This window comes from Serinus canaria, chromosome 10 (genome assembly GCF_022539315.1).
Source record: "Serinus canaria isolate serCan28SL12 chromosome 10, serCan2020, whole genome shotgun sequence".
Lineage (NCBI taxonomy): Eukaryota > Metazoa > Chordata > Aves > Passeriformes > Fringillidae > Serinus > Serinus canaria.
Window position 1 is genome coordinate 20233607 of NC_066324.1, and position 19753 is coordinate 20253359.

General features: G+C 54.1%; 3 protein-coding genes across 3 annotated transcripts; all 3 read left to right on the plus strand.

The window, feature by feature from the left end:
* The first annotated feature begins 4554 nt into the window (after positions 1–4554).
* Positions 4555–6529, plus strand: RPP25 (ribonuclease P and MRP subunit p25). The gene has a single exon (XM_009098234.4). It carries the CDS (start codon positions 5906–5908, stop codon positions 6527–6529), a length of 624 nt encoding a protein of 207 aa, XP_009096482.1. The 5' UTR covers positions 4555–5905.
* A 2410-nt stretch (positions 6530–8939) lies between these two features.
* On the plus strand, positions 8940–14287 carry LOC103823185 (cytochrome c oxidase subunit 5A, mitochondrial). Its single transcript, XM_030228627.2, has 5 exons — positions 8940–9199; positions 11899–12015; positions 13054–13175; positions 13515–13637; positions 14133–14287. The coding sequence occupies exons 1-4, from the start codon at positions 9115–9117 to the stop codon at positions 13626–13628; spliced, it is 438 nt and encodes a 145-aa protein (XP_030084487.2). The 5' UTR covers positions 8940–9114; the 3' UTR covers positions 13629–13637; positions 14133–14287.
* A 1238-nt stretch (positions 14288–15525) lies between these two features.
* Positions 15526–19184, plus strand: FAM219B (family with sequence similarity 219 member B). The gene is made up of 6 exons (XM_018923284.3): positions 15526–15628; positions 17655–17757; positions 18023–18107; positions 18450–18527; positions 18798–18846; positions 18998–19184. The coding sequence occupies exons 1-6, from the start codon at positions 15539–15541 to the stop codon at positions 19154–19156; spliced, it is 564 nt and encodes a 187-aa protein (XP_018778829.1). The 5' UTR covers positions 15526–15538; the 3' UTR covers positions 19157–19184.
* Positions 19185–19753: the final 569 nt, after the last annotated feature.

The window sequence follows — 19753 nt, forward strand, 5'->3', positions numbered from 1 at the left end:
CCATGGGGCTGGGAGTGCTCTATGGGGTTTGGGGGGCCTTATAGGACTGGAGACTCCATGGGGCTGGGAGTGCTCTATGGAGCTTTGGGGGCTCTCTAGGCCTGGGGGCTCCATGGGGCTGGGAGTGCTCTATGGGGTTTGGGGGGCTTTACAGGTCTGGAGACTCCATGGGGCTGGGAGTGTTCTATGGAGCTTTGGGGGCTCTCTAGGGCTGGGAGCTTCATAGGGCTGAGAGTGCTCTATGGGGCTGGGAGTGTTCTATGGAGCTTTGGGGGCTCTCTAGGGCTGGGGCCTCCATGAGGCTGGGAGTGCTCTATGGGTCTGGGAGTGTTCTATGGAGCTTTGGGGGCTCTAAAGGGCTGGAGCTTCAGAGGGCTTGGAGTGCTCTATGGGGTTTGGAGGGCTTTATAGGACTGGGGGCTCCATGGGGCTGGGAGTGCTCTGTGGAACTTTGGGGGTTTTATAGGGCTGGGGACTCCATGGGGCTGGGAGTGCGTTATGGGGTTTGGGGGGCTTTATAGGACCGGAGGCTCCATGAGGCTGGGAGTGTTCTATGAGGTCTAAGGGGCTCCATGAGGCTGGGAGTGCTCTGTGGGGCTTGAGGGGCTTCACAGGAATGGGGGCTCTATAGGGCTGGGAATGCTCTATGGGGCTTGGGGGGCTTTACAGGGATGGGGCTCTGTGGGGCAGGGGTGCAGTGACCCCTACCCAGGGCATGACAAGCACTGTGTGAGTAGAAGACCACCCTCGGAAGGGCAGGGGCTCTTGGGGACAGCCCCTGGCAGGGCACACAGGCTCCCTCTATCCAGGAGGCAATGGGAAACCAGCAGCTCCCCCCAGCAGGGCCAAGTTTGGAGTACTCCATGTCCATCCCCTGATGTGCTTCATTCTGAGAGCTGTAATTCATTAATGGCTTGTATGAAGGGCAGAGGGCATGTTAATTGCTTTTGCCAGCGATGCCAAGGTAGGGTTGTGGAGGGCAGGGGAAGGGACTGGACTGACATACACAGGACAGGGATATAAATCCCAAATCAGCCTGAGAGCTCCATAGGCTGTGTCCCTTGTTCTCAGTGTCAGCACACAGAGTTCTGTGCACACTACTTGGACCTTCTGCCTTAGTGCTTGTGAGAATATCAGTGAAATATTGTGAAAATTACTTTATTTGACAACTAAATTCATCCTCCCTTCCCGGGGTCGAGCCTCGAGGGTCACGGAGGGGCAGCAAGGACAACATCCCACCACAGGAAGATGAGAACAGCTGGGCAAGGAAGCAGCAAAATCTCTTTACGCCAGTGAGCCCTGGTGGCCAAACCCCTTCAGCAGGGGAACAGTGTTGCTGTGAGGATGCAAGAAAGGAAATCTGGCAGAAACAGAGAAAATGCCTGCTTCACAGATGGTGAAATAGAAGGAAGCAGGAAAACCAGCGTGCCACAGATGACCCCATAGCAGGGGGTCCAACTGTCCACTCTGACCCCTTTCTGGGTCTTGGACCCTGAGCTGATCCCCTCAGAGAGCAGGGACCCCTGCACATCTAGCTCCATGCCCTGCCCAGCAGCAGGAGAGGAAAGGGAGGGGACAGGGACAGGGCTGGGATCATGGATTCCAACTCCTGCCAAGCACTGGGGATGCTCAGTGCCTTGGAGAGCTGCTCTGGCTCTGCCTGTGGGCACTGGGCACACTGGAGATTTGGGACTGGATTCTTGTCTCTTATTTCTTTCTCTCCAGCTTTCTCTCACCTAAATTTCCTCCCCACCTGCATCTCTGCTGCCTCAGCACCTTCCCATCCCACTGAGGCTTTGGGAATGGTCACCTACAGAGCTGATCCTTGCCCTTGGCATTACCACATTCCTGTCTGCCTGCATGTTTTCCAGTCAGGGATATTCAGGAATCAAATGGATGTGTGCTCCCCTCCTTCACAGGGAATGCCTGGAGAGCCAAGGGATAAGAGGGGGAAGAGCCTCCCTGCCCATCCCACACTGCCTAAGCAGGGCAGACTGGGGAGGAAGGGCAGGGCCAAAGAAAAGGCTGGATCAAACAGCAAATTCCCAGCAAGAAAACAGGTTCAAAAACAAGGAAATCAATCCACAGGTCCAGTTTACGGTCCGTTGGTTGGAGTCCAGACCAGCTGCAGCTGACCCAGAGACCTGTCCTGACATAGTTGACACTGGGACTGAGACCCCTGGGTTGAGCTTGGAAAGAGTTCCTGGGCCATGGGTGGGGGGGAATTGGGGTCCCACTTGGGGTTGGTGAGGAACATTCAGGTTTATTAAGGCCTTCAGGGTCCTTACAACACTCCTCTGCTTATCATGCTGGAGCTCTGCAAAGGGATTTGTCTTATGAAAGGGATTTTTCCCTTTTCTTTTACTGTCGGGCTATTCGAAATGAGGATTATCTTGAGCTCTGTAATTTTCTGCTCACAGTAGGGATAAGACCTCAGCAGAGAGCTGGTGCCACCCCAGGATGCTCCAAGGGTTCCTCTGGCATCTTGGCACAGCCCCTGCCCCCTGGGCCGCATCCTCAGGGGGCTGCTCCTGGGAAGCAGCAGCTCCAAACCTTGACTGGGATGTGGGCACGGGATCCCTGCAGCGGTGGCATCCTGGAGGTCCATCTGCACCCCTTTTGCCAGGGTGACAATCCATGCTGGCATCAGCCCACTGCCGAGTGCAACGTGATGAGAGGCTGAGACCTGAGCCGCGCCGATGTGACGCAGAGATGGGCGATGGCACCCAGACTTTCCTTGTATCGGATGCTCCCACTTTCCATCCTGTTCCCAAGCAGGGCCACCTTGCATGAAAGAAAATATGGAGAGGGCAGGTGGAGGACAGGGGCTCAGGTTACTGCTCCTCTCCAGCTGCCCTGATCTCTGTTAGGAATATGTTTCTGGGTTTTTTTCCCCATTTTTCCAGGTTTGTCTGGGCTCCGTGCTGTGTCCAGCAGCCCTCTCCATTCTTGCCACCACCAGCTCTCCTCTTGGCTGCTCTCTCAAGAAGCTCTTCTAAGCTCACACCTCCTGTTCCGGGTTGGGACCAGGCAAGAGAGTCCCACAGGGATTTGGAAATCCTCTGGCATGGGGTTGGGATGGCATTGGAATGCTCAGAGAGAAACTGTTACTGGAAAGGGGAAGCAGAAACCACTCCCTGGGTGTGGGTTCCACTGTAACCACAGTGGCTGCTCAAGAAGGATAGATGGACAATACTCAGTGTGTAATTCCTTTAGTCTTATTTTTTCATCACTCCTGCCTTTCCCATTTGCTTCTTCTCCATTTTAAAGGACTCCCCATTCTCTTTTCCAGCTTTTGTTTCCCTGACCCCCTATGGATGGAGCTGTCTGTGCCTTTGTCCCCCATCCCTGCTTTTCCTCTCCCACCCCACTGAGCTCATTTCAGCTATTCCTTGGCTTGGAGTAACCCATTCACTCTGTTGTCCTCCAACAAATAAGCTGACAGGCTAATGAATAGCTTCAGATGGTAATTAGCAACGGAGTTGCTAATAATGAATTTCATTTACATTTTAAGTGCTGCAGAGGGAAAATAGGCCCCTGTCATTAATGCCCTCCCTGCTCCCAGCACAGCCTTGGCTTTGGGGGGAATGCACCCTCTGGAAGCCTTGCTGTGATTGCACCTCTCCCGCCTCCATTTCGGAGGCTGTGATAGGCAGAGTTCATTAAGCAGCAATTAGTGATGGAGGGGGGGAGAAGCTGCTGCTGCTTCCATCATCCGATGGTGGGAAAGCGCCATGATGCCATGGAAAATGGGCCACGGGAGGCAGGAGCTGGTTCTGGGCCAGGAAAAAAGAGCTGGATGCTTCAGCCAGCACCAGGGACTCATGTGGCTTGCCCAGAGCCCTCTGTGTCCATGTAACCCACCCAGGCTACCTGGATAATGACCCTGAGGGATTTCTCAGTCGCTAAAATCCTTCTCCGTTATTTCCTCAGGGGTTTAGCACATTTTGAAGGCAGAGCTTTCCCTGATGGATTTAATCCATCCATGCCTGCCCAAGGAACGAGCCAAGTGCCTTCTGCATGGATTCTATGAATTGTTGTCAAATGGAAGGATGGAGAAATGTCATTGTTTTGTCTCATGGCAGTGAGGAATTCATGGTGGGAGCACAGGGAATAGGTTTGCTCACTACTGCAGAGCACCAGAAGGGACTTGGGAATGATCAAAGCCTGGATCTGGTGCTGGGGGTGAGCCTGGGAGCATTGCCTGCCCTGCCTCAGTTTCCCTCTCTGTGCCCAAGGAGCCTTAGGGAGGGTTAGATGGATTGGGAAACAGCGCTCTGCATCTACAGGGGTTTTCCAGCACACTGCTTGTGGATGGAGGACCCCATCCCATCCCACAGACCTGACCAGACCCCAGTCCAGTTGTTGGATTGGGGGGTGTCCCATATTCACCCCCATTTAGGCAGTGGGATCCATAGAAAGCTGCTTTGGGGACCACAGGGATGTGGCATCCTCCCCGGATAGAAGGTGACAGCCGCATCCTGCCTTTACCTCCACGGATTTGGAATCGATTTATTTATTTAATTATTTATTAATTTATGTATTTTTTCAAGCCCTGCTAGGAGTGAAACCAATCCAGGGGCCTCCAGAGGCCGATAAGATTTGACTGCAAGTCAATACTCGCATGTCTTTCCACTGTGCAATGATCCCCCGGCCAGCGGGGCGGGAGGGGACAGGCAGGTGACAGGGGCGGGCAGAGGGCCAGCCTGGGGCAGGGACGCCGCCTCTGCTCCGGGAAGGGATTGGGGGCAGGAAGGGGACATCTCCTGGCCTGCAACAGGGATTTTCTGGGATTTGTTGCCAGTACATGTAATGGTGAGCCCACAGTGGGCAGCTTCACACTGGGAAGTGAATGAGGGACAGGGACTGGGACTGGGAGAGCAGCGGGGAGAGGGATGGGGAAGGAGGAGGAGCGGGGGAGAGGGAGAGAAATTGCCCGTGAAAACCAGCTCTGCCACGCATCTGCTCCTCGGAGCTTTGGGAATTGAGAGGTTTCCCTGCCGGCAGAGCCGGGGCTGAGGCTGCGGGGTGCTGGGGGGAGCAGAGCCCTGGCACACTCGATGCACGCTCGCCTGCGATGCCATCTGCCAGGCTTTCTCCTGGCTGCGGGTTCCAGGGGCTTCTCTCATGGCTAATAAGGGTCGAGCTCAGACTCCAAAGTACTTCCCGAAGTACCTGCTGCATCTTTGTGCCATCCCTGGACACGGCGTGGCTGGGATTCCGCATCCCTCTGGGAATGCTGCAGGGCAGGCAGGCAGGGTGACATTTGCAGTTAGCAGAGGGTGTCCTTGAGAGGAGCGAGTGCCGAGAGAAGGGACCAGGTTCTCTTTAAGGGGGCAGGACTTTGGGAACATTATGAAGGCAAGAGTGAGCTTCTTCCTCTGCCTTCCACGCTCCCCTCATTCCCTTCTCTGTTCCGGGACAGAGACCCGGGTTCCCTGTCCTCCCCTCTGCCTGGCAGGGATGAAGGCAGGAGCTGGGTGCTGGGATGGGCGGCTGAGCAGGGGAGGAGGAGGAGGAGGAGGGGAGGAAGGGGAGGGAGAGGGGGAGGATCTGCTAATTACACAGAACAGCTCTGGGGGCTGCTGAAGTCCAGAATGAAGCAAAGAGCAGCAGAAGCGAGTGCTGCAGTGGGAGCGGAGGAGCCCAAGCATCACCGAGAGCTGGAGCCGGCTGTTATCCCTGCTGGGAACAACTGGGAGCACTCAGGAGATCCTGCAGTCCTGTCTCCCACAGGAGACAGCCTCTGGCACTGCCACCGAGCCCAGTGCCAGCCCCCGGAGAGCCGAGGAGAAGAGGCCGGTGGTTGCAGCACGCAGGGCTGGGCTGGAGGGCAGCGAGGTCAGCCCTGCTATGGTCGCGGGGGGCTAGGAGCCTGTGTGCATCCACCGGGAAGAGGTGAAGGATGGCTGCCGAAGGAGGGAGAGCCAAGCCCGTTGCCCAGTCCAGGATGGAGAACTTCCGAAAGGTGAGGACCTCGGAGGAGGAGATGCCATTACCCTTCCCAGACCTGCCCCCAGACGTGGTGGAGATGAAAGTGAAGGAGGGCAGCAAGATCAGGAACCTGATGAACTTCGCCATGGCCCAGATGGAGCTGAAGGGCAGGCGGCAGATCGTGTTCAGCGGCTGCGGCAGGGCGGTCACCAAGACCATCACCTGTGTGGAGATCATGAAGCGCAAGCTGGGAGGGCTCCACCAGGTCACCAAGGTACGCTACAAAACTGTGCTGGAGGTCTGGGAGAGCCAGGACCCGCTGCCCGACGGCCCTGCACAGAACCTGACTGTCCACAAGAACGTCCCCTCCATCTGCATCCTGCTCTCCCGGGACCCTCTGGATCCCAACCAGACGGGATACCAGCCCCCCGAGCCCCGGCACGAGGCGGGAGAAGACACATTGGGATCCTCCAGCAAGGGGCTGAAGCGGCCGCTGCCGCCTCCCTGCGAGGAGCTGCTGCCCAAGAAGCTGCAGGTACAGGTGTCTGACAGCCCCAGGGGCACGGGGACCACCGCTGGCCAGCAGGACCACTGACCCCAGTGCCTCCCACCCCACCTGCCAGGTATTGAGGCAGGAATATCCACTCATTCCCAGGTCACTGGTGGACTGCAGGGTCCCCCTGACCTGTCCCCACTTGCTGCTCTTTGACCCCTGCGGATGGGGTCCCTAGATTTGGCGTGATGGTTAAACCCCCACCATGTCTTGGTTATGGATTGAAGCAGATGAGGATGTGGGGGGGGAGCTGGTGACCTCTAATTCAGCCACCCAGGGACACTGTGACCACCAGCCACATCCTGCAGCGACTCCCAGGGAGCCAGAGCAGCCGAGGGGTGCCTGGACCACCACCACCGCTCCCCACTGCAACGCCTCATCCATCAGGAGAGACGGGTTTGCCCCAAGCTTGTTGGAATAAAACCTTCATTATCAAACCTGCTGCTGAGGAGCTGTCGGAGTTATTAATGCCAGGCTCAGCATCCTGTGAGGCCGTGATTCATCCCCAAAAAAACACCCAAACAAGCACAGGGGGTGCTCCCTCCCTGCACGCACAGAGCCAAGCACTGCACTGTGCTGCCTGCCTGTGGGACAGCACAAGGAAATAAAACAGCCCACATTGGATACTCTGGTCTGGAGTGGGGGAAACCACGGTGCGGGGAGCTGGGAGCAATGGAACCATTGGGTGGGGGCTTATTCTGACTGCATGCAGTGCCCAGCACAGGATGAGGAGGTTTTGGGGTTGTGTCTTGGATGCAGAGTGCTTAGAAGCAAAATCCCTGCTACTTCCAGGGGGTAAAGAGAAATGAATGGAAAATAAAAGCTCTTTAGAAATAGTTGAGATATGTCTGTGGGAAAATGGGGGCATCATCTTGGCTGCTGGCCACGGCACGGATCAGCACAGTGAAGGCTGCTGTCTGCTCACAAGGGGATCCCAGCCAAACTCTGTCCCTTGGAAGAACGGGATTGGGGTCTCCTCTGCCGGCACAGCAGCACCTGGCAAAGCCCCAGTTCCGGTGGGGACAGGGGAGATTTGGGGTATGGGTTGTGGGATGCCAAGCCCTGATCTAGCTGGTTCCCTCTGCCCAGCACCTAGCAGCACTGCGGGATGAATTAATCGGTATTAAAGGAGCAAACCCTTCCCAAAATCCACGTGTGAGGGATTCTCTGGCTGCAGCTGCCTTATCTCCCTGCCTCACTCCCGCTCTACAGGGACAGTCAGCGTTCCCTCTTTGTCAAGGGCTTGCTTGGCAGGGAGCGGGAATGAAAGGAGAGGAGGAGGAGGAAGAGGAGGAAGCAGGGTCTGTTTTGTGAGGCAGGGACCTTGTTATCTCCCTCAGCAGGCAGCTGCTCCTCGGGCCAGAGGCTTGTACTTATCTGTCCTACTGCAGATTGATTCCCTTCACTCGGAGATTAATTTCCAACTGTTTTTTTTATGTTAATGATCATTTTTTGGTGGGTTTGGGGATGGTAAAGCTTTGGGCTCTGTCCCATCCAGCTTTTCCCAGTTCCTTTCTCCAGTGCAGACCCCATTCAGGATCAACCCTTCACCCCACACAGGAACAGCAGGTGCAGGCACCTACCCCAAATGCATAAAAAAAAAAGATCACGAATAAAATTAATTAATAAACCCCTCTGTAAATACCCTGATCAGAGCCTGAAGACTGTGAGAGCCACAGTTAAACACTTACAGCCCTTCACCTCCACTGCTGCCACCTCACATTTCTCCGAGCAAGGAAAAAAAGAATAAAAACCACTTATTTCTCCTTATTTTGTTAGTTTGCAAGATCTATTTAATGGATTTCATGGGCAGGTAGCTTCTAATCACAGAGGCAGCACGGGGGATTTTACCATCCTTGCTTTGCTGGCTGATGTCTTCCAGCATGAGAAAATAATAAAAAATGACTGTAACCAAAAAAAAAAAAAAAAAAAAAAAAAAGGAGTATTTAACACAGGATGATGATACCGGGGGACATGGTGAGCGCAATAATCCCAAGGGTTTTGTGGTTTCTCCTGGAACTGCTGAAGCACAGCCCCAGGGATTAGTTTTGGGGTGATCTCGTGTCCGGGCGGGTGCGATGGTGGCTGAGGGCAGCAGCCCAGGGTGTGGGGACAGGGACTCCAAGAACTGGGGACCTGGCAGCGGCGCTGGACTGAGCCCAGTCCCCTCACAGCGACCGAGTGCGGAGGGTGTCCACTGACAGGGAGGGGGAGGCTGCGCTGGGGCTGCGCAGGCTCGACTAAATGGGGGCAGCAGCAGCTCGAGCCCCTCCAAACCGAGCCTAAACCCCCTCATAAACGAGCCCAAACACTCCCGAAAAGCGGCTCAGTGACCGAACGGACCGCCATGGCCGCTGCCCTCACGCACAAAATGGCGGCCGGCCCCGCCCCAAGATGGCGGCGGCCCCGCCCCCGCCGCGCCTCCTGTCCGTCCCCGCCGCGCCCCCAGCCCGTCCCCGCGGCCTCCCGCCTTTCCACGCTCCCGGTCCGTCCCCGCCGCGCCGCCGTACCCGCCTCAGCGGCCCCCCCCCGGCCCTTACCTCCGTCCCTCCCTCCCGGTGCGGTGCGGGAGCCAGCGGCGCGCCCCCGCTTCCCGGTGCTGTCTCCCCCCTTCACAGCCCGCCGCCATGCTGGCCGCCAGCGCCTCTCTCCTCCGCCGCTGCGCCGTCTCCGGCCTCCGCGCCGCCGTCCGCCGGCCCGCCGGCCCAGCAGGTGAGCGGCCGCACTCCTCTCCGTCCCTCCCACCGCGGTTCGCGCCCGGGCTGCCGGCGCGGCGGGCAGCGAGGCCGCGCGGCCCGGCGTGTCCTTGCGGTGACCCCGCGGCCTAGCGCGGGCCGCTCCCGCCGCCACCGGCACCTCCCGCCGGCACCGCCTCAGTGGGCACCGGGCACCGCCCGGGGGCTGCAGCGGGGGCGGCGGCGCCTTCCCTGCGCCCCCCGCCAAGGTGACATTGGCGGAGGGCGGCGGTGACCTCCGCAGCACCGGGGCGCTGGCCACCCCCGGCTCCGCTGCAGCTCCGCGCCAGCCCTCACCCTCCTCATTAACACCGCAATTAATTTTATTTATAATATTAACGCCCCAGTTAATAAGGAGAGTAGGAGGGCCAGCCCCAGGCAGCGTGCTGTGATGGTGGCCAAGGTGGCGGGGCTGGAAGACGGAGGCTGCAGAGAATGCCCAGGCTGTGCATCGCAATTAATAGCTAATTAACTTCTGCATCGCAATTAATACCTAATTACAGACACTAATAATGCTCGGAGACTTGAATGTGCCGCTGCTGCGGCACGTGCGAGTTAAAGAACTGCCTTAGGGAGCCTGTCGCTGCTGTCTTTTTAAACAATAAGCACAGGATTTATTAGGTGCTGCTCAACACCTTTGATCTTTTGTTATTTTAAATCCAATAAAATCTTTGCTCGCTGTTCATTTGAGCTGCTGAACCCCGGTTGCTCCTGGGCCTCGTTTCTGGTTGGCTCTGTGTTCTCCTTTTCCAAGGTCTTGTGTTTCCAACACCCCACTTAAACACTGCTGCCACCCCTTTGCAGGGAGGTTCTGTTGCTGCAAAACCTCCCCTGGGCTCCCGTTCGCAGATTTTAAGTGAATTAACTTATTTCTTCACTTGTGCTTTTCTTCTGTGCTCTTTACTGGCGAAAACTGCCCGATTCTGGCCCTCACAGAGAAGCTTTAACATGTTTTTGTGTCATACTAGGTGATTTTAGGTTTAATGCCTGTAGAGTTCACTTTAAAGCAAAGGTGCTTGCCCTTTGGTTCTTCCTTGAGCTGGGAATCTCTGCCTGGATAGGCTGGCTGTCACACACACGTCATGTGTGTGACAGTGACCTTGATGGACCCTGCTGAAGCTCAGGCCAGAGGCACTCTGCAGATACAGGTAGAAATATCAGTGTGGAAAAGAAACATAGCAGCAATTGAGAAACACACCCTGGAAAGGCACAGCTTTGGTTTTTATAGTCTGTATTTGCCTCCTGGATCCAGGGAATGGTTTTATTGAAGAAACACTTCAGATTTTGACTTAAAGATTGTATTTGAGTGCTTCAATTTAGGCTTTTCTCCAGCTGAGACTTGCTGTTTCTCTGTAGGATTTTTTTTTGTTTGGTTTGGTTTTTTGTGTAGGAAAAATAAGGATTCTCCTTCAGCCAGCTGAAACCTGGAGGGGTTTCAGCAGTGTCCTGGGAGCAGGAGCATTTCCAGAGCCCTGCTCTTGCTCTGAGCTCAGCTGTGCAGGTGATTTGTTGCAGAGAGCAGGGTCAAAGCTCTGCTTTGGAGCTGGGGAAAGGAGGGGGGATTTCCCTACAGGAACCAAAGAGCATTTTAATTCTGTCTTGGCCTGTTGTTTGCTTTCCATAGCTAAAATAAATAAAGCTATTTTTATGCTTCCATTGCATAAATGAGTATTGCAGCTGAAGTGTTGGGCCAGGTTAAATTTTGTTAAAAAAGCAAATTGCCTGCTAATTAGGCTGCCATTAATGAAACCAAAGAGAAGTATATCAGCAAAAATACAACCAGTTTTGGTGTTGGGTTGTTTTGTTTTGTTTTAAATAAAGCCCTGTGGTTGATCACTGCAAGTGGTTCATGCTGGGTTAAGAAAGAAAAAGTCAGGAGCTAAATTTGACTTGTGTGAAGCAGAGCTTTGAGCTCCAAGGTCGTATCTGGTGTGTGACCTCTCTGCAAATATTAGTGGAGTGAGATTAGCAGTGGGGAAAGGAAGCACCAGGCTTGTGGGCCTTTGGTTTAGTTCCCTTAGAAAACTGTTCCAACCTTTGTGGGGTAAAAAAAGACAGATTCATTCAAAAAAACAAATTTGTGACAGTGCTGAGTGAAGAAACGAATTAATGACCCTGTTAGACTAATTTGTGCATTAGCCTACAATCTGCTTTTGTGATTAGTTATCAAATATTGATGCAATTGCAGCCTTGAGATCCAGGACTTTTCTCTTGGATAGCCACAGTGGTCAATTTTTTTCCTCCTCCAGCCCTTCTGCTGGAAAGAATATCTCTCATCCCTTTGCTTTTGAGAGCCTCTCTAGGAATTGCATGGAATTTTGTTGGTGAAGGATGTGCAAGTTAAAGCTTCTCAGTCTCGCTTGGCTGTGGGAAGAGGCAGAATTCCTGTATTTTTCAGAAAAGGAATGCCAGAAAGCTTAAGGACTGGTGTCCAGAGTTGGTTTTTGTGTCTTGCCCCTGCTCTGGGAGCACTTCGGAAGTCTCATATGGAAAAAAACCAGACACTTTGCTACAACAAAAACCACGCTATTTAATAAGTTACATCCACCCAGGGCTCATCCAGGACTGACTGTAACAAGGGAAATCCATATTTTATGGCTTCTGGCCTCTTGGTCAGGACTAAAGCAGTGCTATGTTCCTTTTGCTCTGAGTTTGTTCCTTTTTCCCTGCCTTCAGCTGTGCTTCCTGTCCGCTGCTACTCTCACGGGTCACAAGAGTCAGATGAAGAATTCGATGCTCGCTGGGTGACGTATTTCAACAAGCCAGATATCGATGCCTGGGAGCTCAGGAAAGGTAAGGTGGAGACCAGGGAAGCATAACCTGGAGGAAATAGAGGTTTTCTGACCAGAAATAACAACTTGAGTTGGTGTGTTGTGGATTCCCCGTCCCTGGGAGTGTCCAAGGCCAGGGCTTGGTGTTACCTGGTGTGGTGGGAGGTGTCCCTGCCCATGACAGAATGGAGAGCCGGGATGATCTCTGAGGTCCTTCCAACCCAAACCATTCCATGATTTTAACACCTGGATGGGAGGGACAGTAGCATTGCTCCAAGGACAGTGTGTTTGAGCTTTGCTATGCTCATTTTTCTTTGGACTTAGGCTAATGGCTTGGCCATACCTCCCTGCAGAGTTACTGTGTGGCTGTCTCCAGTTGTTTGCTGTGGGGTTGCCAAGTTTTATTAAACTTACCCCATTTTTTTGGGGTGGTATAAGGCTGAGAGTGTCTGTAGGGCAGTGTGGGGTGTGTGCACAGAGGTTATGGGGCTGGGGGGATCTACAGGGCAGTGTGGAGTGTGTGCACAGGGATTATGGGGCTGGGGCTATCTGTAGGGCAGTGTGGGGTGTGTGCACAGAGGTTATGGGGCTGGGGCCATCAGTAGGGCAGTGTGGGGTGTGTGCACAGGGGTTATGGGGCTGGGGCCATCTGTAGGGCAGTGTGGGGTGTGTGCACAGGGGTTATGGGGCTGGGGGTATCTGTAGGGCAGTGTGGGGTGTGTGCACAGGGGTTATGGGGCTGGGGGTATCAGTAGGGCAGTGTGGGGTGTGTGCACAGGGGGGATAGGACTGGGGTATGTCCGTGGGGCAGTGTGGGGAAGGTGTGTGGGGCAGTATAGGAGCAATACAGTGGGGCAGTTCATCTTTTAAGGCCAATTATGCCTTAAAACTGTGATTTCCCAAGTAGATAATTGCAGCCAGAGGGATCCTTCCAGCAGCACCTGGCTGATGAGCTGCTGGAATTGCTGTCAGAGAGGAAGGGGGCAGACAGCAAGGGCGTCCTTTTGAGATCATGCCAAGCTGGTCCCAAGTTCCCTTTGGTGTTCCCTTGTCTCCACAGGCATCAACACACTGGTGGGTTACGACCTGGTCCCGGAGCCCAAGATCATCGACGCGGCTCTGAGGGCCTGCAGACGGTTAAATGACTTTGCCAGCGCTGTCCGCATCCTAGAGGTTGTAAAGGTGGGTGGAACTGCCCTGTTCCCAGAGCAGAGCCTGCCAGCAGGGCAGCTTTCCCTGCTCCAAAGGGAAACCACCATCAGTGCCTCCATGATGAGCACGAAGCTTGCTGGCTTTCTTGAGGGACTGAGAAAAGTAACTCAGAAAGCTCTCTTGGGAAACACCTGAAACCAGCTCCTTGAAACCTGAGTCCAGCCTGGCCAGGGAGCTGAGAGAAACCAGGACTTTTATTTTAGCCCTAGAGGCCAGGAGCTCTGCTGTGCCACAGGCAGAAGTGGGAGGCTTTGGAAATGTGTATTTTGAAGTAACTCCATTCTTTGTTTTTTGGGGTTTTTTTTTCAGGACAAGGCAGGACCCCACAAGGAAATCTATCCTTACGTTATCCAGGAGCTTAGACCAACTTTGAGTGAGCTTGGAATCTCCACTCCAGAGGAACTGGGCCTGGACAAAGCATAAACCTTGTTGGTAAGGTTTGATGTTGCTTCCCAGACTCTTGGCGTGGGAGTCCTGGGCACCAAACCCCCTGGCAAAGACAGCATAGGCAAGACCTAATATGCCCTAATCCCAGACTAAAATAAAGCCCTAAATAAAAATCCTTGTGGAAGTGAAGCCTCTTAACTCAGTTTCCTCAGGAGATGACCAGTGTCATATTATTTTTTTAAATATTATGCTTAGAGATACTATGTGTCAGAGTGCTGCAAATCGTGCTTGATTGAGGATAATTTCAGTCCTTCTCCTCCTCCCTGCCCTGGGATACAATGTCTTGGTGCCAGGGGTCCTGAATCAGCTGGGCTGGGAATGCAGTACCTGCATTTCTGAGCTGAGCATAGTTAAACAAGGGTTTGAAGGTGAAAGGGATGGAAATAACTCGTTTGGGACCTCATGGAAACTTTGTGGAGTTCTTAGGCTGCTTTTTTAATGTCTTTTTTTTTATTTCCCCCCTGTTTTTTTCTATGCCAGGTGGATCACTCAAGCATTCTGCTGATGCTACCAGATTGTACACCGTCACTTGGAGAGACAAACTAAATCTTACCTGACATAACTTCTTCCTTTATTGAGTCACAGTGGAAGTGCTGTGGAGTTGGGCCTAATAAAGGAAAAACTGGTTTGACTCATGTGGTACCAGTGTCTCGTGTGGTCATTTCCTGCTGCTTTTTAGGGAAAAAGAAGGAACAAACCATAAATGTGCTCTTAGGAGCTTCTAAATTTTGGCTTTCTCTGCCAAGCTTGTGCCCAGAGCCTTCCTAAGCCCAGGCAAGGGTTTGGGAAGGAAAATAAACCAACAGAAGTGGGTGGGAGGAGAAGGGAACTATCTTAATTCTGTTGTTATTTTCCTCCTAGAAGAGGGGAATTTTCTAGGAAAGCAGGAATTTTTTTCTGCACAGTGGGCTCAGGACAAGAGCCCTGCAGGGCAGGATGCCTGACTCTGTCCCACAGTCCCATCCCATCCCAAGGTTTCATCCATTGTAAGTTCCTGTTCCTTTCCCCTCTTGCCTTTTAGATGTATGGAAGGGGTGAGATAGAGGAATGTGCCCCCCTGTTGATAGAGTGACAAAACTATCCCTTGTCCCCTTGAAAAGGAAGTAAGCCCAGAAGTTTCTCTTCTCGATTAGGTGAAAAAGGCATCTCATAGGCTTGGGGGACTTCACCTCAAACCTAAGGATAGCCAATAGGACAGGAGCCAAAAAGTCAAGCTTAGGCAATTCACTAGAAAAAGAAGAGAACAAAGAAACAAATGGTTTTTGTGAAGTGTTTTACCAGGAGCAAGAACCTCTTGCACCTGGCTCGGTTCTTCTCTGTAAAGACTTTATTATTTTGCCTTTTATTAAACGTATTTGTTTCCAACACTGCAACAGAAGCCATCCTGCTCATTTTATGCCTCCAAAGGTAGCTGAGCTATCTTGGGTGTGAAATAGACCTCTAAGAGTTTATGAGACCTGGCTCGAAAAGACTCCTATTTCAGTCCATGGTCCTGTCCCGCAGTCCCGTCTCCCGTCCCTCTGTCCCGTCCTGGTGCCCCATCCAGCGGTCCCGTCCCGTCCCATCCCATGGCCCCATCCCGTGGTCCCGTCCCATCCCGTCCCGCTCTCCTGTCCCATCCCGCAGTCCCGTCTCCCGTCCCGGTGTCCCATCCAGCAGTCCCGTCCCGTCCCGTCCCGTCCCATGGCCCCATCCCGTGGTCCCGTCCCATCCCGTCCGGTCCCATCCCGCTCTCCTGTCCCGTCCCGCGGACCCGTCCCGCGGTCGGGTCCCACCCCGCATGCGCGGCAGAGGGGCGCGCCCTTTTCCCGTCTCCCATTGGCTGAGCCCCGCCGGCCCCGCGCTGCCATTGGCGGGCGGGCTATGGGGCGGGGCCAGGACCGGCCATGGCGACGGACGGCGGCGGAGCCGGGCCAGGTCCCGGTCCCGGTCTCGGTACCGCTGCCAGCGGAGCCGGCGGCCGGCGGGGCCCGGGGGTACGTGCGGTGTACGGGCGTGCTGGGGGTGCGGGGCTGGGAGGTGAGCGTGGGGCTGTGCGGGGTATGCGCATCATGGGTATGGGGCTATGTGGGATATCTGCGTGGGGCTGTGTGCATCGTGGGTATGGGGCTGTGTGGGGTATCTGCATGGGGGTATAGGATATCTGCATGGGGAGTATTGGATATGTGCGTGGGGCTATGGGGCAGTGTGGGATATCTGCATGGTGGTATAGGATATGTGCGTGGGGCTATGGGGCAGTGTGGGATATCTGCATGGTGGTATAGGATATGTGCGTGGGGCTATGGGGCAGTGTGGGATATCTGCATGGGGGTATTGGATATGTGCGTGGGGCTATGGGGCAGTGTGGGATATCTGCATGGTGGTATAGGATATCTGCGTGGGGCTATGGGGCAGTGTGGGATATCTGCGTGGTGGTATAGGATATCTGCATGGGGCTATAGAGCTGTGTGGGATATCTGTATGGTGGTATAGGATATGTGCGTGGGGCTATGGGGCAGTGTGGGATATTGCATGGGGCTGTGGAGGATATCTGCATGGGGGTATGGGGCAGGGGTGAGATATCTGCATCATGGTTATGGGGCTGTGTGGGATATCTGTATGGGGCTATGGAGCTCTGTGGGATATTGCATGGGGAGTATAGAATATCTGCATGGGACTATGGGGCTGTGTGGGGTGTCTGCAAGGTGGGTATGGGGCTGAGGAGAGAGTGGGGCAGTGTGGGGTATGTGAATAGGGGCGGTATAGGGCTGGGGTATATCCATGGGGCAGTCTGGGGTGTGTGCATGGGGCTGGGGGTATCTGTAGGGCAGTGTGGGGTGTGTGCACAGGGGTTATGGGGCTGGGGTATGTCCATGCGGCATTGTGGGGTAGGTGTGTGGGGCTGGGGTATGTCCATGGGGCAGTGTGGGGTAGGTGTGTGGGGCTGGGGTATGTCCATGGGGCAGTGTGGGGTAGGTGTGTGGGGCTGGGGTATGTCCATGGGGCAGTGTGGGGTAGGTGTGTGGGGCTGGGGTATGTCCATGGGGCATTGTGGGGTAGGTGTGTGGGGCTGGGGTATGTCCATGGGGCAGTGTGGGGTGTGTGCATGGAGCTGGGGGTATCTGTAGGGCAGTGTGGGATGTGTGCACAGGGGTTATGGGGCTGGGGTATGTCCATGGGGCAGTGTGGGGTAGGTGTGTGGGGCTGGGGTATGTCCATGGGTCATTATAGGACTGATACAGTGGGAGAGTTCATCTTGCAGAGTTGCAGACAGGGAGGCACAGTACTGTATACAGTGTGTAACAATATATATAAATAAATAAATATGATACAGAGGTATCATATCAGCACAGCATCAGCTGGCTAGGAAGGGGTATGGCACATCCAGAGGGATCTGGGGGGCACTGCCTGCCTGGTCATTCCCACTATAAAGCTCTGTCCTGCTTATTCCAGCTTAAGACTCTGAGGCTAATCCTGGCTGTGCTCTCCAATCACCATCCCCAGTCCTCTGCTGTGTTCCTTTAATTCCATGTCCCCCCTGTGCCAACCCTCTCTGATTTTCCCTCTATTTTCTTCATTACTTCTTGTGTTTGTGGAGGTTTTTTCCTCCCCCTTGCCCTTAGGAGCGTTGGTTCTCCTTGACAATAATTGGATAAAAGGAGAAGCTTGGAAACCCCAAATTAAAATACACAATCCTTACATGTGTGTTGATTAACCTCTCAGGAAATCTCCTCCCCCACCTTTTCCCAAGTATTACTGCAGCCAGGCTTGCACAGGAACTGATGGTGACTACCTGTGCTTTTAATTACCATCACCATTCCCAAATAATCCTCTCATCTGCTATCAGATCTGCTTATTCCTTTTCCTCTCCCTCCTCCTGGGCTGGGGAGGAGGAGCTGTCCCTGGGGACAGATTTCCCTGCTGACCTTGAGCTCCCAGGAAGGATTGGATGCTCTGAGATGACTCTGCTTTACTTCATCCCTGTGGAGAGGTGCTAAAAGCTTCTTCCACTCTTTTTTCTAGCTGATTTGGGCTGAAAAGAAGAGGCTGAACAAAGGGACAGATGTGGTGGAGAAAAGAGGCCCATACATCATGAGCAAACCTCCCTCCATTCAGGCCAAGCTGAGTAAGTGATGCTTGGAGGATTCTGCTGGGTCTTTAGGTGTATTTTCACCTCACTCCCAGAGCTGGGGTTACCAAAAGCCCTTTTATTCCTCGATGGGATAAAACCTTTATAAAACCCCATTAAAAACCCATAGGGATGCCTTTGGGAAAGCAATGCACTGCACCCAGGCTCACCTGCACCACCCTCCTCACCCACTACCCAAAAGAAGAACCCCTTTGGGAGCACTTGGGGATTTTTTCTCTGTGTCCCTGTGCTTGGCTTGCAGAGAGGCAGCGGGAGCTGGCAAAGGCAGCGCTGCGAAGGCAGGGGCTGCTGGGGGCACCCACTGCCCTGAAACCAACTCCTAAAAGGTCTGATCCCCTCCTCCTCTTTTCAAAATGCCCTTTTCACTTTTCTTGGGGAGACTGGGAAACTCAGAGGATTAAAAAGAAGAGTTTGGGACCTTATTCTGCTGGCTCTCTTCAGCCAGGAACACCCAGCATAATAAAATATATTGCTTTTCTCTCTATTTTGGGGATGATTTAGTGGTGTGGATTTATTTGGGTATGCTGGGGTTTAGCTGGTGGTGGCCCTGCACAGGGCCTGGGTGGGAAGGAATGGGATTCCTGCCCTGGCTCCTCAGCCTGTCACCTCCATGGATGGGTTTGCACATAAAACATCTGTGCTGGTCTCCCTCCTGTGTTTCCTGGCAGGTCTGTGAAGTTCAACAAGGGCTACACGGCGCTCAGCCAGACAGCTGATGAAAACCTGGTCTCCCTTGACTCAGACAGGTGAATAGCCCAGGATTTTGGGTAAATACCCCACGATTTTGAGGGTGGGGGTGCTCCCAGATGGCTTTTTGGGAAGGTTGATTTTCCTTGTCACTTGTAGAACATCCCTGATGGCACTGGGCACCTCAGGGCAGCGAAAGGCTCCTGCTGTCCCAGATTTCAGATACCCCTTGGGGTTGCACTGCCAGCTCCTTCCCCCCCCCCAAATTCCCCTTATCTGCAGCCTAAAGCCCCCATTTCCTGGCCAGCTCTGTTTCTTTTTCCCCTCAGTGATGGGGAGCCAGGATCCAGGTGTTCCTCAGGATACTCCTCCGCTGAGGCAAGTGTGGGGCTCTGACTCTGACACTGTGGGGTCCCCAGGGCCTCCCTCGTCCCCCTGACCCCTCGAGGCTCTGGCTGGGGCTGGAAGCATCACCCCCCAGGGCGTGGATGTGTGTCCATCCTGCAGAGCTCTGCTTTGTCCCCTGCAGCAGGTGACCCAGGACCTGAGCCGGCAGCTGCTGCAGGATGGGTATCACCTCGACGAGGTCCCCGATGATGAAGACCTGGATCTCATCCCCCCAAAACCTGCTGCCTCCTCTTCCTGCCCCTGCTGTTTTGGAGAAAATCTCTCCTGCGTGATCCAGTAGCTGCACAAGAACAGGTCAAAATCCAGCACTTTCTTTGTCCCGTGGGATGGCTGCTGGGTGTCCGGGTCCCACGCCAGGACGGTGACACAAGGACTGAACGATGCTGCTCGTGGCAGAGACCAACTGACTCCAAAAGACTTCTCCTTACACTCAGCAATATCAGGGGGAGGTGGCACAGTGACAGTTTGGTGACCTGCACAGGACCTGGCACTTGGCTGGGGTGGGAAGGGAGGACAGGCAGGGCCTGGCACCTCCACAGGGGTATAAAGGGAAGGATTTGGGAGTTTCTGGGGTTGGAGCTAATGGCTTATTCCCATTCTCCTCAACGCTGCTTTGATGCAGGTGAGGCAAAGCCCAGGCCCCCCAGCCCACCTCTGCACAGGGCTTGGATTTGGGGGGCTGGAGCCTCCCTGCTGCAAACCATAAACGCTGCCTTAAACCATGGTCATGCTCTATGATATAGAGGACAATCAGCTTCTTATACAGAAACCTTATTTAAATATTTCATGTCCAGAGACATGAACTGGTTGGGTGGGGGGCATGTTTGTTTGGTTTTATATTTTACTTGTAAAAGGGAGCACTCAATAAACTGGATCT

Bases quoted from the DNA above. Each gene is read 5' to 3' on its own strand.
- RPP25 (XM_009098234.4), top strand. From the start codon at position 5,906: ATGGCTGCCGAAGGAGGGAGAGCCAAGCCCGTTGCCCAGTCCAGGATG.
- LOC103823185 (XM_030228627.2), top strand. From the start codon at position 9,115: ATGCTGGCCGCCAGCGCCTCTCTCCTCCGCCGCTGCGCCGTCTCCGGC. The intron at 9,200-11,898 runs GTGAGCGGCCGC...CCCTGCCTTCAG, and splicing joins CCGGCCCGCCGGCCCAGCAG to CTGTGCTTCCTGTCCGCTGC. The intron at 12,016-13,053 runs GTAAGGTGGAGA...TTGTCTCCACAG, and splicing joins TGCCTGGGAGCTCAGGAAAG to GCATCAACACACTGGTGGGT.
- FAM219B (XM_018923284.3), top strand. From the start codon at position 15,539: ATGGCGACGGACGGCGGCGGAGCCGGGCCAGGTCCCGGTCCCGGTCTC. The intron at 15,629-17,654 runs GTACGTGCGGTG...TCTTTTTTCTAG, and splicing joins GCGGCCGGCGGGGCCCGGGG to CTGATTTGGGCTGAAAAGAA. The intron at 18,528-18,797 runs GTGAATAGCCCA...TTTTCCCCTCAG, and splicing joins GTCTCCCTTGACTCAGACAG to TGATGGGGAGCCAGGATCCA.